This window comes from Austrofundulus limnaeus, unplaced genomic scaffold (genome assembly GCF_001266775.1).
Source record: "Austrofundulus limnaeus strain Quisiro unplaced genomic scaffold, Austrofundulus_limnaeus-1.0 Scaffold136, whole genome shotgun sequence".
NCBI lineage: Eukaryota > Metazoa > Chordata > Actinopteri > Cyprinodontiformes > Rivulidae > Austrofundulus > Austrofundulus limnaeus.
The window spans coordinates 1,199,230-1,212,712 of record NW_013952538.1 but is presented as its reverse complement, the minus strand read 5'-3'; the positions used below and the strand labels follow the sequence as shown (position 1 = coordinate 1,212,712).

The window sequence follows — 13,483 nt, the reverse complement described above, 5'->3', positions numbered from 1 at the left end:
TGTGTGTGTGTGTGTGTGTGTGTGTGTGAAAAATCTTCCCACACCTCTTCACTGCATGCTTCCTCCATTAGCCTCAGCTCATTGCAGCCATTGTTAAACCATTTACAGAGGTGATAATGGACGATACGGAGGCCCATTGACATGAAAAACAGGCCCCACACAGGAAGAGTCGGGATCTGAGAACAAGTTTACAAAAGATGCAACACAACAACAATACTGACACTTTCAACAGGATGTTCGAGGCGTCAAATATTAGACGCTTTGATTAAATCTAACTGTGTTTCACATCTTCAGGATGAAGCCTTATGTCTCTGCAGCTTTTCTGCCGCACGATAACAGAGCTCGTTTTCTCCGACGTGGAGGTTTTTTCGAGTGGAATCCTGTGTACGCACAGCAGACAGCTGCAGTCGAACGTTTTTCTGCACGCCTCGATGAACGGCAGAGCTCTGTGTTTGCGCTGCTCGTTCTTTACAGCTGGGAGCAAAACAAACTCAAACCGTGGTTCAGTCATGGTTTCAGATGTTTAGATGTAACTTTTTTTTTCATCCTGGAGATGGAAATAAAAAAATCACAGCACCACCTAGTGGCCCGGCATGGAAGCATACCGATGAAACAAGCCTGGGGCACCGTTTGACATCGTAAAAATGTTAACACTTCAAGAAATCATGTGAACAAAGTAAAAATATAAAATTCAATTGGAGGTGTGGTTGTGGGCGAGTGTAACGGAGTATAAGCCCACCCACTTCTGTTATGTTTGTCCAATCAAATGTCTAACTTTTTCTGTCCCTTTTTTTCTATTTTTGTGTGTTGTGCTTAATTAATTAAGCATTTAAATGAATAAAGGTTATTAAATAAAAAGATAACATTGATTATTTAAACAGCTGTGGTTCATTTAATAACATTTACTGAATGTTTCAAGGTAATCTATTTTTATAGTTTCCATTTTTGTGACAAACCTTCAAGTGTATTCATTAATCCAGACTCTGATGTTATACTTTAACTTGTTTAAATCAAAGTACATGATCTTTGTATCACTTGAAATACTCAGGTTCTTTTGAAGTAAAAGTGTTGTAGCATCAAATGGCACAAAAAGCTACAATGTTGCCTCAAACCAGGTCTTTTCTCAAATATGAGACCTTTAAAGTCCACAGATATTCTGAAACAATAGTGTTGGCTAAAATGTTTCATGTTGCTAATTCAACCTGAGTTTAAGAAGTTTGTTTGTAAATAAAAAAGTGAACCAGATTTTAAAGATTTCAAAATTTTAGGATATCTGGAAGTCAGCCACTTTTTATTTCTGGTTTTATAAAAAAAGCCATCTTTACATTATTACCCCCCAGGTGTCAGCTCACCTCATGTGATAATGGACCTGACAGCTTTTGGTAAACAGCTGATAAAGGTTATCAGATGTTTAAATAATCCTAATCCCAGTTGTGGAGGAGAAGAAGAAAGTTAAATATTCAGGAATAAAGTTCTGTCCCTGAAGGCAGCACGGCCTTGGACACTTTATAGATCTGATATTTTCTTCTCCACCACTCAGCTGATTTCACTTCCGGTTGTTTCCTCTGGATCTCTTCTCACACTTTAATCCCGTCGACCTCCCGCGTGCGCATCCATTACATCTCCATGCCTCTCCATGCGCCCTCCGTTAGGAGGAGGCATTGACATTCACGCGCCTCCGTCTGCACTCAGGCCTGATGTGGATTCCACAACACAAGAGTCCGAGCCCCCCCCCCCTCCCCCGGGATCCCACGGAATAAAAAAATAAAAAAAAATAGAAGAAGTTCTTGGAGGATTTCATTCAGCTGCGCGCACAGCCTGGCACCAAACCGCTCCATTTTACGCACCAAACAAACAGAGTCCTTTCAAGATATGCTGTTCTGAGATTATTTTTCTGGTTATAATCTGTGATAATCTGACATTTTTATTATAATCAAATATTTACAAATGATCTTTTGATCTGCGGGAACGAGTTTAACTCTCAGAAGCTGCAGCTCCAACTTTTTTATTTCTCTAACGTGTTTACATTTTTACAACACAAAATAAAAATGTTTCAAATAATGAAACAAAACTTCTTTTCTTTGTTTGTTTTCACCAGGTTAAAATATATTATCGTTTTTTTAAATAATAATGGAAACGTTTCCTTGCAGCTGTGGGAGCGGGGGGGGGGGGGGGGGGGGGGGGTTTGGGCGCCCGGGTGGGCCCCTGCAGCCGCCGCGCCAATAAACAGCACGCCAGGGGGCCACATTGGCCTTTTGCGCGGGGCCCGTCCTGGATCCCAGCTCCGTATTCAAATGTTGGGAGCGCGGGGCGGGACCCGACAGCACCTTATAAAAGACCAGCAGGTCCACAGGTCTGGACCGTGTTTGCGCGCTGCTCCTCCGTCCCGCACCAGCCGCGTCCCCCCCCCCTCCTCGGCCTCCGGTGGGAAAGACAGAAGGAAACGGGCCACAAGGAGAAAGTCCAACAAAGTTTCAAAACAATGGATGACTGAGTCAGAAGAAACTCTGACCTGAAGATTCCACAGGAGCGTCGCTTTTCCACGATTTTCACGCAAAAAGTTGAAGTTTCTTCACGTCACGAATTTTTTTTTTCTGTTTGGATTTTTCCGCTGAAACTTTGCTGAGGATTTTATATTTGTTTTGACTTTTTTAAAAAAAAATCTCCCGTCTTAGATCGATTCTTTCCCTCTGAAGGCTGCAGTCTGGGATGTTGAGCTCCGTGAAGATGGAAGCGCACGATTTACCAGAGTGGAATAGTTTTTACAGCGAGGCCAGTGAGGTAATCCCACCATATTCTACAAATTCATTCAAGCTTTATTAATAATCCAACTGCTTGTTTTGTGGTGAACAAAGTTTGGGTTTTTAAATTAGAGGAAAGAAGAGCAAAAGTTTATTTGCGCAACAGGATTAAAAAAACACACAAAACAAATTCTTTAGATTATTGCAACTAGTAATAAATAAATAATGATAAACTCTTCTAGAAGTGTTCAAATGATCAGAAAACTCCAACCATGTCTGTAGAAGTTGAAATCAATAATTACAAAATTATAAAACGAAAAGATTTTATTTTTGATCAAACTAGGCTTTTAAATACTTAAATACTTTATTAAATGTAAAAAAAGGATGTTTACAAGTAGAATAAAAACATCACATTTAACAATAATCTTGTTGAACTAAATCTTGTTTTTAATTTAGTTTTGAAACAATAAAATGAACTTTCCTCTTCCTCACACGTTAATGAAACAAACTTTATTGTTTTTCTCTTTAATTCAATTAAAGTTAATCCCATCAGCAGCTTCTCACCTCAGCTCGATCCAACCTGATGAAATTACCCAGAAGAAAGAGTCTGATAATCTTTAACCACCAATCAGTAACCGAGCTGCTTGGTTCAGGTTTTACACGGTTATAAATATTAAAAAAGGTTGAAATTATTAATCTACATAAAACTCAGAAGAAGGAGATTGTTAAAGTTAAAATGTGGAGCTGCTTTTTTTTCTTCTCTTTCTTTTTTTACCCCAGGAGGCAGCCTGAGCTCAGAGGCACCATGACGCGCTTTTTACGCATTTTCAGGTTTTCCCATCTCGGTGTGAAATCCATGTCCTGTCTGCGCGCACTGAGACCCTCATTGTGCATTGATAAGAGGCGCCTTTTAAATGGAGATTCAGGCAGATTTTCCTCCACATTTCACATCTGTGTCACACGAAAACTTTAATTTATATTAATGGATCATTAAAAGCAGCCAAAAAAGTGAAAAACTCCTCCTTTATTGTTTTAAAAATGTTTTTATTTCTGTTGTTCAAACAGAGCTGCAGGAGTTTTCTTAGTTTGGAAACTGAGGTTATTTGTTTATTAGTTATGCAAATTTTGTTAAAACATTTAACCAACTTTATTTTCCCAGACTGACTCACAAACAGTTGTTTTTCCTCAAACATCAGATTTCCAACTCTCTCTCTCTCTCTCTCTCTCTCTCTCTCTCTCTCTCTCTCTCTCTCTNCACACACACACACACACACACACACAAAACGAGAGAAACACTGGAATAGCGTTAAGATTTGTTGGCAGCCATCTTGTAAGGAGCTACTTTTAACACCTTTAACACTGTGCTGTCCTTAGTCCAAAAATACACAAAAAGATCTTTATTTTACTTAAAAAAACATGTTTTTTGTAATGAGCCTGAAAACAAGCTGAATAATGCATCACTTTAGCTCTCACATGTTTTGATTTATGACTTATTTTCTGACAGCAAGAAGACAGAACTTAAAAAAGGAACATTTTTAAGGATTTATGACCTAATATGACATAAAACCCACCAATAAATCTCACTAAAGCACTAGTTCTGATGTTAATTAATACACAACGTTGGACTCCTTTGCTGAGTTTAGTTTTTACTGGTCTGCTGTTGTTCAGGCAGTATCTCAGGACTGGGATAGTTCCAGTGGTTCTCTCGTTCGGAGCACACCTGTCTGCAGAGGTGAGCCAAGATGGACACCAGTTTCTAAAATGGACACCCAAAAAACTCTGCTTCTCTTCCTCTTTTTGCCCTCTCTGCTCACTCGGGCTCAGGTTCTGAGGTCTGAACCGGACTCTGGTCTCACTGCTGCGCTCAAGGAACCAAAGGCCGGTTGGTTACACGAGGACAAAAAGACGTTTCTTCTCCTGCAAAACCCAAAGATCCTGTTTCAAACAACTTTGTACAGAATGTAAATAGAGGTAATGTGTGGGTGGGAGGATGTTTGCATTTATTTATGAAGGGAATAAATTTTAATATATCTTATGAAGTGATCTGTCGACCGGTTACAACCTTAATGTGAGTTTTTTTTTATCCAACAATGGAGAGAAGACGACAAATTTCAGGTTACTGCTTCCTGCAGGTGTTACTGCAAACAGTTCAGCTGACGTTTGGTGTTACGACTTTTTTATATTCACTGAAGTTCTGTCATTTCAAGCAGCTTGTTAGGTCTGCTTTTTACTTAGTGTTTTGGCTTTTTATTTGGTTGATATGAAGAAAAACATTAAGTCAGGCAGAAAAATAATAATAATAAAAAAAATCTGTGGTAAAAAAGTTAAAAAAAAGAGAATAAGTTGTGATTTGTTTCTGTTTCCTTTCACCCAAACCGTTGTTTTTTTCTGTCGAGCAAGCGTCGTTCAGAGGACGAACATTTTAAAGAGGAGTTCAGTCAGTTACTTTACAGAAGGAGGGAGGAGAGATGCACTATGGGAGAATTTACATACAGTACTTTGCACTATGGAGCTCCCACAGGCCAGGTGGGCTGATAGTGTGTGTGTGTGTGTGCGTGTGTGTGTGTGCAGTGCATCAGCTCACTCTGTGAAACAATGAGGGAGTCAAACGTCCCCCGACGCCCCTCAAAATAAGTGCCTTTTCTTCCACCGACGGCTGATCTGATAGGAGACGGACGTGTGGAGGGTCCGCTGAAGGATTATTCTGATGAACTGCAGGAATTTCAGGTCACGTGACATCCTTTGTGTTTTCCTTTCAAGGGTAAATGTCTTTTATTTAAGCTAGCGTGTTGCTTCTGGAACTCTGAACGTGTGCTGATATAATATATTGTTGTTGGTTTAAATGTGATTCAAATGATCCGTGTTTCTTTTTGTTTTTTTTCTTATTAAAAAGGCAAAAATGTGGGGAAGAAAAACCGCTTGTTTCTTTCACAGAAGCTTAAATGTGGATAAAATCATTTACAAGTTTTAAATTAAAAAAACTAAAGCTTGTAACTAATTAATTATAAGCTGCGTTTTCATTGACCATGAAGATGCACAAATTAGAATTTAGAAAATAAATTTGCTCAATGGAAACACGTGAATTTCGAAAAAAATTACGTTTTTACACAAAATGTTTTTGCGCTAGGATGAGGTGGTTTTTCGGCCATATTAAAAATGGTGTTTTTCACAAAACTGCAATGGAAACACTTTTTTCACATCACAGGAGTCACGTGATCAACAACCGGCTGTTTCTACTGGTGAAAAAGACGATGATGAAGAAGATAACAGGAAGTAGTAGTAGTAGTAAATAATAGTAATAATTCTGTTTAAAGGTAATTTTTTTACTTTAAATGATAAAATAAATTTGACACATTTTTTTTCAGATCATAAAAAGATCAAAGTTGTGAACTCTGGTTGATGTGAACAGGTGTAAACTCTAATCTGAGTTAGGGCGGAGATTAAATTTGTGTTGCTGTTGTCAAATTAATTATAATAAAGGGGACATACCTGCAAAATCCACTTTTTTAGCCGTTAAAAACATTTTGTTTGAACTTGGAGTCGTTAGGAGGCAGAAAAGGTGAGTTTAGTCTCTCCTGGTGCTGCAGAGATCTTTATTTTCTGCTTGGGTCAGATTTTAAACCCATTCTCTATTTTCTATGAGGTTTTCTGAACTATTACGTCATATTTACGACGGAACAGACTGTATAAGGTCTGGACTTACCAAATACAGTTTGGTGGTCTTCATTCTCCTATGGTGGGTCATACTCTGGTTCTGGGTCAGACTCTGGCTCCAACATGTAAGGCTGGATGAACAAGACTTCCCTTGTTCACATCTTTTAATTCATTTATAAATAAAAAGTTTCTGCACAGCTATGTAGCCGAAAACCTCTTGAAGAGACAGCCTCAAAACGAGTTGATCTGACACACTCAGAAAAGGGGCGGGGCTTGTGGAATTTACAATAAGGAGGAATTCAGACCAAAACATTGTAGTTCCACTTTCTATAGACCCCAGATTTTAAGGCTTTTAAGGCATCATGTCTGATTGAACTGTAAAATCTGAGCCTCGTGTTTCAGCTGTGTCTGTGTCCACCATTAGTCTGGTTCTGGTCTTTCTGCCGTGTTGTCAGTGAGATCACAGCAACATCACATGTTGGTCAAACGTCTCCTGTCAGAAACCTTTGGCATTCTTTCGGAGTCGTCTCATTATTGTGGTAATGAGAGGTGAACTTGTGAAAATGTGTCACGGATGACGCATCCAGTATCAAAGGTTAACTCAGCTACAAATAGGGTGGCGTGATATTAATTTACAGACTCTGTGCCACCCTCTCTGAGACTACTAATTATTTAAATATTTTCTGTTTGACTCTTTTTTAAAAAGCTAAAACTCTTTTTTAAATTGCAGATGTACTCCTCCCCCAGCACCATGAACTCTGGGCTGGGCTCCATGGGGACCATCAGCAGCTACATCAACCTGAACTCTGCCAACGCCTCGCCCGCAGGCATGAACATGGCGTACCCCAGCACCAACCTCAGCAGCTCCCCCCTGGCCTCCATGGGCTCCGGCCCGAGCCACATGTCGCTCTCCCCCGTGGCCTCGTCCCTCACCTCGGGCTCCCTGACCCAGCTGGGCCCCACTGCTCCAGGCTCACTGAGCTCGCTGTCCCACTACCAGAACATGGGCCAGCCCATGAGCCAGCTGAGCTACACCCCGACCGGGCCCCTGAGCCGGGCGGGGCCCAAGGAGATCCCCCCGAAGCCGTACCGCCGCTCGCTGACCCACGCCAAGCCTCCATACTCCTACATCTCCCTGATCACCATGGCCATCCAGCAGAGCAGCAGCAAGATGCTGACCCTGAACGAGATCTACCAGTGGATCATGGACCTGTTCCCCTACTACCGCGAGAACCAGCAGCGCTGGCAGAACTCCATCCGCCACTCGCTGTCCTTCAATGACTGCTTCGTGAAGGTGGCCCGCTCGCCCGACAAGCCGGGTAAGGGCTCCTACTGGACCCTGCACCCGCAGTCAGGCAACATGTTCGAGAACGGCTGCTACCTGAGGCGCCAGAAACGCTTCAAGATCGAGGACAAGGCCTCCAAGAAGGGCAGCAAGAACCAGGACGGGGGCTCGGGGAAAGGGGGCCACAGCGGGGACCGTCTGGGGGAGGATCAGAGCCCCGCAGGTGGATCGGAAGGAGCGGACTCCGCCCACTCCGACAACTCCCACCCGGGCTCCTCGGACGATCAGACTCACAGGAACGCCCTGGTTTCTCTAGACTGCCCTCCGCTGTCCTCCTCACACCTCCATAGCCCCCCCTCCGCCTCCACCCCCTCCTCCTTATCCCTCTCTGGCACCTCCTCCTCCTCCAACCCCCTCCTCCACTCCCACCCGCTAACCAGCGCCTCCCACCTCCTGCCCAGCGCCATGCAGCAGCACATGGACCTCCAGAGCGACGCCCTCAAGTCCCTGGACCCCCACTACAACTTCAACCACCCCTTCTCCATCACCAACCTCATGTCCAACGAGCAGAAGATGGACCTGAAGTCCTACCAGGACCAGGTCATGGCCTACAGCAGCTACAGCAGCTCCCCCATGGGGCCCAAGCAGATCTACGACAGCCCCAGCCCGGCCGCCATGGACTCAGGCGCCTACTACCAAACGCTGTACAGCCGCTCGGTGCTCAACGCCTCCTAATGTGGACACACACACACACACACACACACACACACACACACACACACACNAGTAGGGACTTGTCTCTGGAAAGCCTCGATAAAAGACGCCGACGTCTCCTCTGATGATGAGCGCTAGTGTCGTGGTAGCAACATGCTATGTGTTTACATCCATCGCTGCCATGTTTGTAATGACTTATCATGAGAACAAACGTATTCACGTGACTTTAATAGCATTTCTTACTTAATGGAAACACTGTAGTTGCAAAACTGTGTTTTTCGACATTAACAGAATATCGACAAAGTTTTGCGCACATTTGCATTGGAAACACAGCTGTAGAAAGGAATGCACGTTTGCACCTTTATGTTGAGAAATGACGAAATCAAAGAGAAGTTTGTGTTGTGGATGACCCTCAGCTACTACCACACCAAGATTTGGCTCGTTCTAGCCATTTTTGGTGTTTTGTTCTATTTAAGCTGATTCACAAACATCAGATTATTTATCTTTGAGTGGCAGGTGATGAAACGAATAAAAACCCAGCGAAGCTGATCGATCCGTCGGTCCGGTTGTTTTTGGCGAGGCCGGCGGTTTCTGCAGGAATCTCAGCACCTTGTTGAAACAGCTCCTGACCTGTGACTGTGGTGTGCGACGTGTCGGACCGGCAGACTAAACAGACCCGGATCCCACCGAGAGGCTCAAAGCAGAGTTCTGCTCCGACAGAGACCCCCGACCCGCTGCTGAGCCGGCGCCAACACAAACTGTCAGCGGCGAGAGGGAAACATTTACGGTCAGAACGCTGAGTCAGCGTTCACTCTTGTTTTCATGTTTACAGTTTCTGCAAAACTCTTCAGCAAAACTTTCAGCTGCTTCAGCTGAAACATTCTGCTCATTAAATTAAAGCTTGGACTTTTTGATTTGAATATTTAATTTTTTTGGAGAATTTTCTTCACAGAAATCCTAAGCCTCCTTGCTAATGCTAATTTTATGTTAACATTAGCTTTTAGCTACAGTATTGCTTAGTTTTTGATTTAAACTATTGTTTTGCTGGTTTTAGCTGTTATTCTGTTTTAATTTGTAGCTAAAGTTTTACTAGTTTAGGCCTTTAGCTAAAGTTTTGCTAGGTTTAGCATTAGGCTATTATCTGCTAGGTTTACTAATCGATTAGCTAATTTATCTGTTACTTTTTCAGCTGCTGATTTTTAGCTTTTAGCTACTGTTCTGATGACTTTAGGGTTATGCTTTTGCTTAGCTCAGATTAACTTATAGCCTTTGCTATTTCTTGCTTTCAGCTTTTGCTTTGCTAACACTAGCTCTCTTCTGATTGTTCAAACTTTAACAATTCATTTTCAGATTCTTTAAACTCTGTTAATTTCAACTATAATGATTCACACTTTAGTTTTGACTTTTTCTCACTGATCAGAATCTTTTGGATTTCTTTCAGAAAATATGAAAATTAAATGAAAGTTTTCCTTTTCACCTGAAAACCTTTTCAAAAAAGTCAACAACTAAAATCTAAAAAACCAGGCCTGGCATATCGCCTGCCACTTTTACCGAAAGAGTTTCTTGTTGTTTTGGTTAAATCTTTAAACGAACATGACAAATCTCACATGATGTTAGCACTCAACGTTTCGGCTACGACCGCAGACGTTTAGCTAAAAACCTGTAAAACTGATGGAGTTAGCCATGTTTGTTTTCCTAAGGTTGCTTATCTGTGGCGGCCATCTTGAATTGGGTTGAAAAATGTTTTCATAATAACTATTTTTTGAAAGTCTCAGTAAAATTTGTTCATCAACACGAGCAGAAACACGGTCACCCTGCAGCTGCAGGTGATCCTGACTTTCCAGAGAATAAAACCCGTGACATGAAAGAGTCGGCTGCTCCCTTCATGTGCGAGAAAACAAAAAGCTGGTTTGTTGATTTTAGCTCCTGCTGTCGTTCTCCTCAGTCGTCCTGCCCTGTCTCCCTGTCTCCCTGTCTCCTGTCTGTCCGTCCATCTGTCCTCTTCAAGCTCAGTCTTTGCACCAACAGAATGAAGGGTTTTAAGTTCACAGCGTCTGAAAATATTCACTTTTCAAACACATAAAATACGTTTTTATTATGACCCTCGCATGCGAAATTCATGATCAACGTGAAATTCGTCAGGAATGCAGATGAGTCTGACCTACACTGCTCCTGTCAACGGTTTTATGATAGACCCCATATTTGAGGAGGGGGCTCCATCTAAAAAGGGGTGTCTGGACATAGAAAAACGCTTATAACTCTGACTGTTCAACACAGGAGCTTCAGATGTATTTTGTTGTTTTGCTCTGATGAAGGCTATCCATCAGATTCACCAATGAGCCCCCCCACTTGGACCCCCACCCAAAACAATAAATCCATTCTGATGACTTGAGTTCTTTGCGATGTATGCAGGTGTTATAAATGCAACAATATCTAGTTTTTTTTGTCATTCCCATTGAAATGAGAAACCCCAGAAACAAAGCAGTGAAACAGACTTCAGCTAACGTGCAGACACACGTCCTCACAGGCAGAAACTGAGCAGTTCATCACCTGGCCTGCACAAAAGAGAAGTTTGTCTGATAAGATAGAGAAGCAGAGGTTTGATACGGAGCTACAAACTCCCTGCGTTGCCTCAGGTATGACTCACCTGCAGAGCTGAAACGTCCCCTCAGGGGTCACATTCAGTTCAGGCCTCTCTCTGCACATTTAACAGATTAGAATATTTACTCTGAATAACTCAGAGAATCCTGCAGTTTCAGTAGAATCACGTCAGGCGCAAAGAAACTCCTAAAAGTTTAACTGTGACCTTCAGTTGATGCATTTTAGAGTTCGTTTTAAGGTTCTTTTATTTGTTTTTAAATCTTTACATGGCCATGCCCCATCTTACCTCTCTGAGCTATATGCCCCTGCATGGTATTTATTTATTTATTTATTTACCGTTATTTAATCAGGCATGGTGTCTCCAGTCAGCCGATCAGTTGCACCTTAAAAGGCCCAGGACAAGGTGAACCCTCAGAGGGGATCGAGCATTTTCAGTTGCTGCTCCGAAGCTCTGGAATGAGACACGTCAGGCAGGCCTCCTCATTGGCTGTTTTTAAAACTAATATTAAAACTTATTCACTGTTTTTAACACAGTTTGAGACTTTGATCTGTTTTAGCTGTTTTTTATTTGTTTATTTTTAGTGTTTTTAGTGTTGATTTTGTTAGTCAGTTTGTTTTTGGCCTCTCACGTACAGCACTTTGTGTCAGCGGCTCTGTTTTACAGCGCTTTATAAATAAAGTTGATTTGATTTGATCCAGACTCTGATCATGAGGACGTCAGGAGGCAGATAAACGTCCAGTTGAAGACAGATGCAGGTTTCTGTCAGGGTTTGGGTTTTTAGTGATTTTTTATGATTTTATTTTATATTTTATTTTATGATTAAATTTATTATTATTATTATTATTATTGTTATTATTATTATTATTATTATTTCAACAGTTCTTTGAGTTCCTTTTGTGTCATATTGCTTCTCTTGCCACGCCCACTCACACCTGCATCCTGTTCACCTGTTGCAGCTGCAGCCACTTCTCCTCATCAGCAGCAGCCTATTAAGTTTCTTCAACTTCACTCGTAGTTTTCCATTTATTCTGCCTCTCCTTGTGACCTGCAAGTTTTTTGTTTTTGTTTTCTTTTTTGGTTGCTACAATGACATCCTTTCATTTTAGTTCTAAAATAAAATGTATTTTTTGTCCTTATATCAGTTTGCAACATTAAGTTCTAATCATTTTCCCCAATTAGGCCAAAATGAAAACCTATCAGGGGCTGTGGGCCAAATACAATAATATAATACAATATATGATTTAATGAAATAAGACTCAGCAAAATGGTGCATCTTAAAAACTGGTCGGTCATCACTTTCACTCTGGTTCTAATTTGTTTCCTGAGGTGAAACCGTTTGTGCTCCGTTAAAAAAAAAAACCCTCAGGCTTTATTACAGCAAATCAGCAGGAGCCCCGTGCAAAAAAGAAAAAAGTTTTATGCAAAAAAGGATTTTCTGCTGCTGCTGTTTTTATTTCTGTGAAAAACCAAAGAGCTGCAAAAAAGGAGGAAAATAAATAAATAAAAAACAAAGAAAGTAACAGAGGCAGCGAGCAGAAAAAAACGGGTGTTGTGTTTCTAAGATGCATGATGCAAATGAGGCGGTGCATCCTGGATCCTGTTAGGTGGGTGCTCTGTTTACACTTGTTACTGCCTGAGGGAGGGACTGAAGCACTTACTGTTTAACCCTCAGGGCACACGCTCCTCTTTTTTAATAGATGGGTGTGATGACAGACGGAGAGAAGAAGTCAGTCAGTTACTTTGTAATCTGAGCCTGAATTTACTGCTAAATTTTACACATTTATTGTCCCACAGGACAGTTTAACACGCACAGCAGACCGCAGGCTTCTGGACATGGAACTAATAAATCAAATGTAGCAGAGGCTCATCTTAAGATGCATAAATCAAACCAGAAACATGAGCAAAAACCCAGTGAAAACTCTGAGGTTTGCATGTTCAAAACGTTTAAAATGATCACAACAAAAACTGAAGCAGATTTCCAAATGAACAATATTCATGAAGGGGAAAGTAGTTGTGTATAAAGCTAAATATATAAAAATAGTTAGGTTGTAGAACATACAGAAAATTATAGTTTAATGTCATCAAGTTATAATGATGTCAATTAAAAAATAGGACAAAAAATATAAAAATGCAGAAACTGTCAGATTTCTTGTCCTGCAGCTGATAAACAGGACGGTTGAGAAACAGTTTGGCAGCTGAAGACAGAAGAACAAAAAGCCCTAAAAAGCATTGGGACAGAGGGACACTGAGAGCAGCAGACATCCAGTTTCATTCAGGCAGACGGACGGACGGCCAAGGCCCAGATAAGCTGTTGGACTTTGCTCCGGCAGCCGTGGGTGTTGCAAAGAGGCTCGAGATAAACTGCCTGGCCTGAGAGACGAACACAGAGGAGGCTGATTACATTTAACCTGGCTGAGGTGTGTGTGTGTGTGTGTGTGTGTGTGTGTGTGTGTGTGTGTGTGTGTGTGTGTGTGTGTGTGTGTGTGT

General features: G+C 41.6%; 1 protein-coding gene across 2 annotated transcripts in view; it reads left to right on the top strand.

The window, feature by feature from the left end:
- Positions 1-2,384: 2,384 nt before the first annotated feature.
- foxa3 (forkhead box A3) overlaps positions 2,385-13,483 on the top strand; it is a 22,966-nt gene continuing 11,867 nt past the window's right edge. Inside the window, exons 1-2 of one of the 2 annotated variants that reach the window (XM_014015961.1) lie at positions 2,385-2,781; positions 7,126-8,463. In XM_014015961.1, coding sequence (XP_013871415.1) covers positions 2,710-2,781; positions 7,126-8,415 — 1,362 coding nt within the window. In that variant the 5' untranslated portion in view covers positions 2,385-2,709 and the 3' untranslated portion in view covers positions 8,416-8,463. Of the gene's footprint in view, positions 2,782-7,125; positions 8,464-13,483 lie in introns of those variants that run through there. The other variant, XM_014015962.1, reaches the window with a different exon arrangement.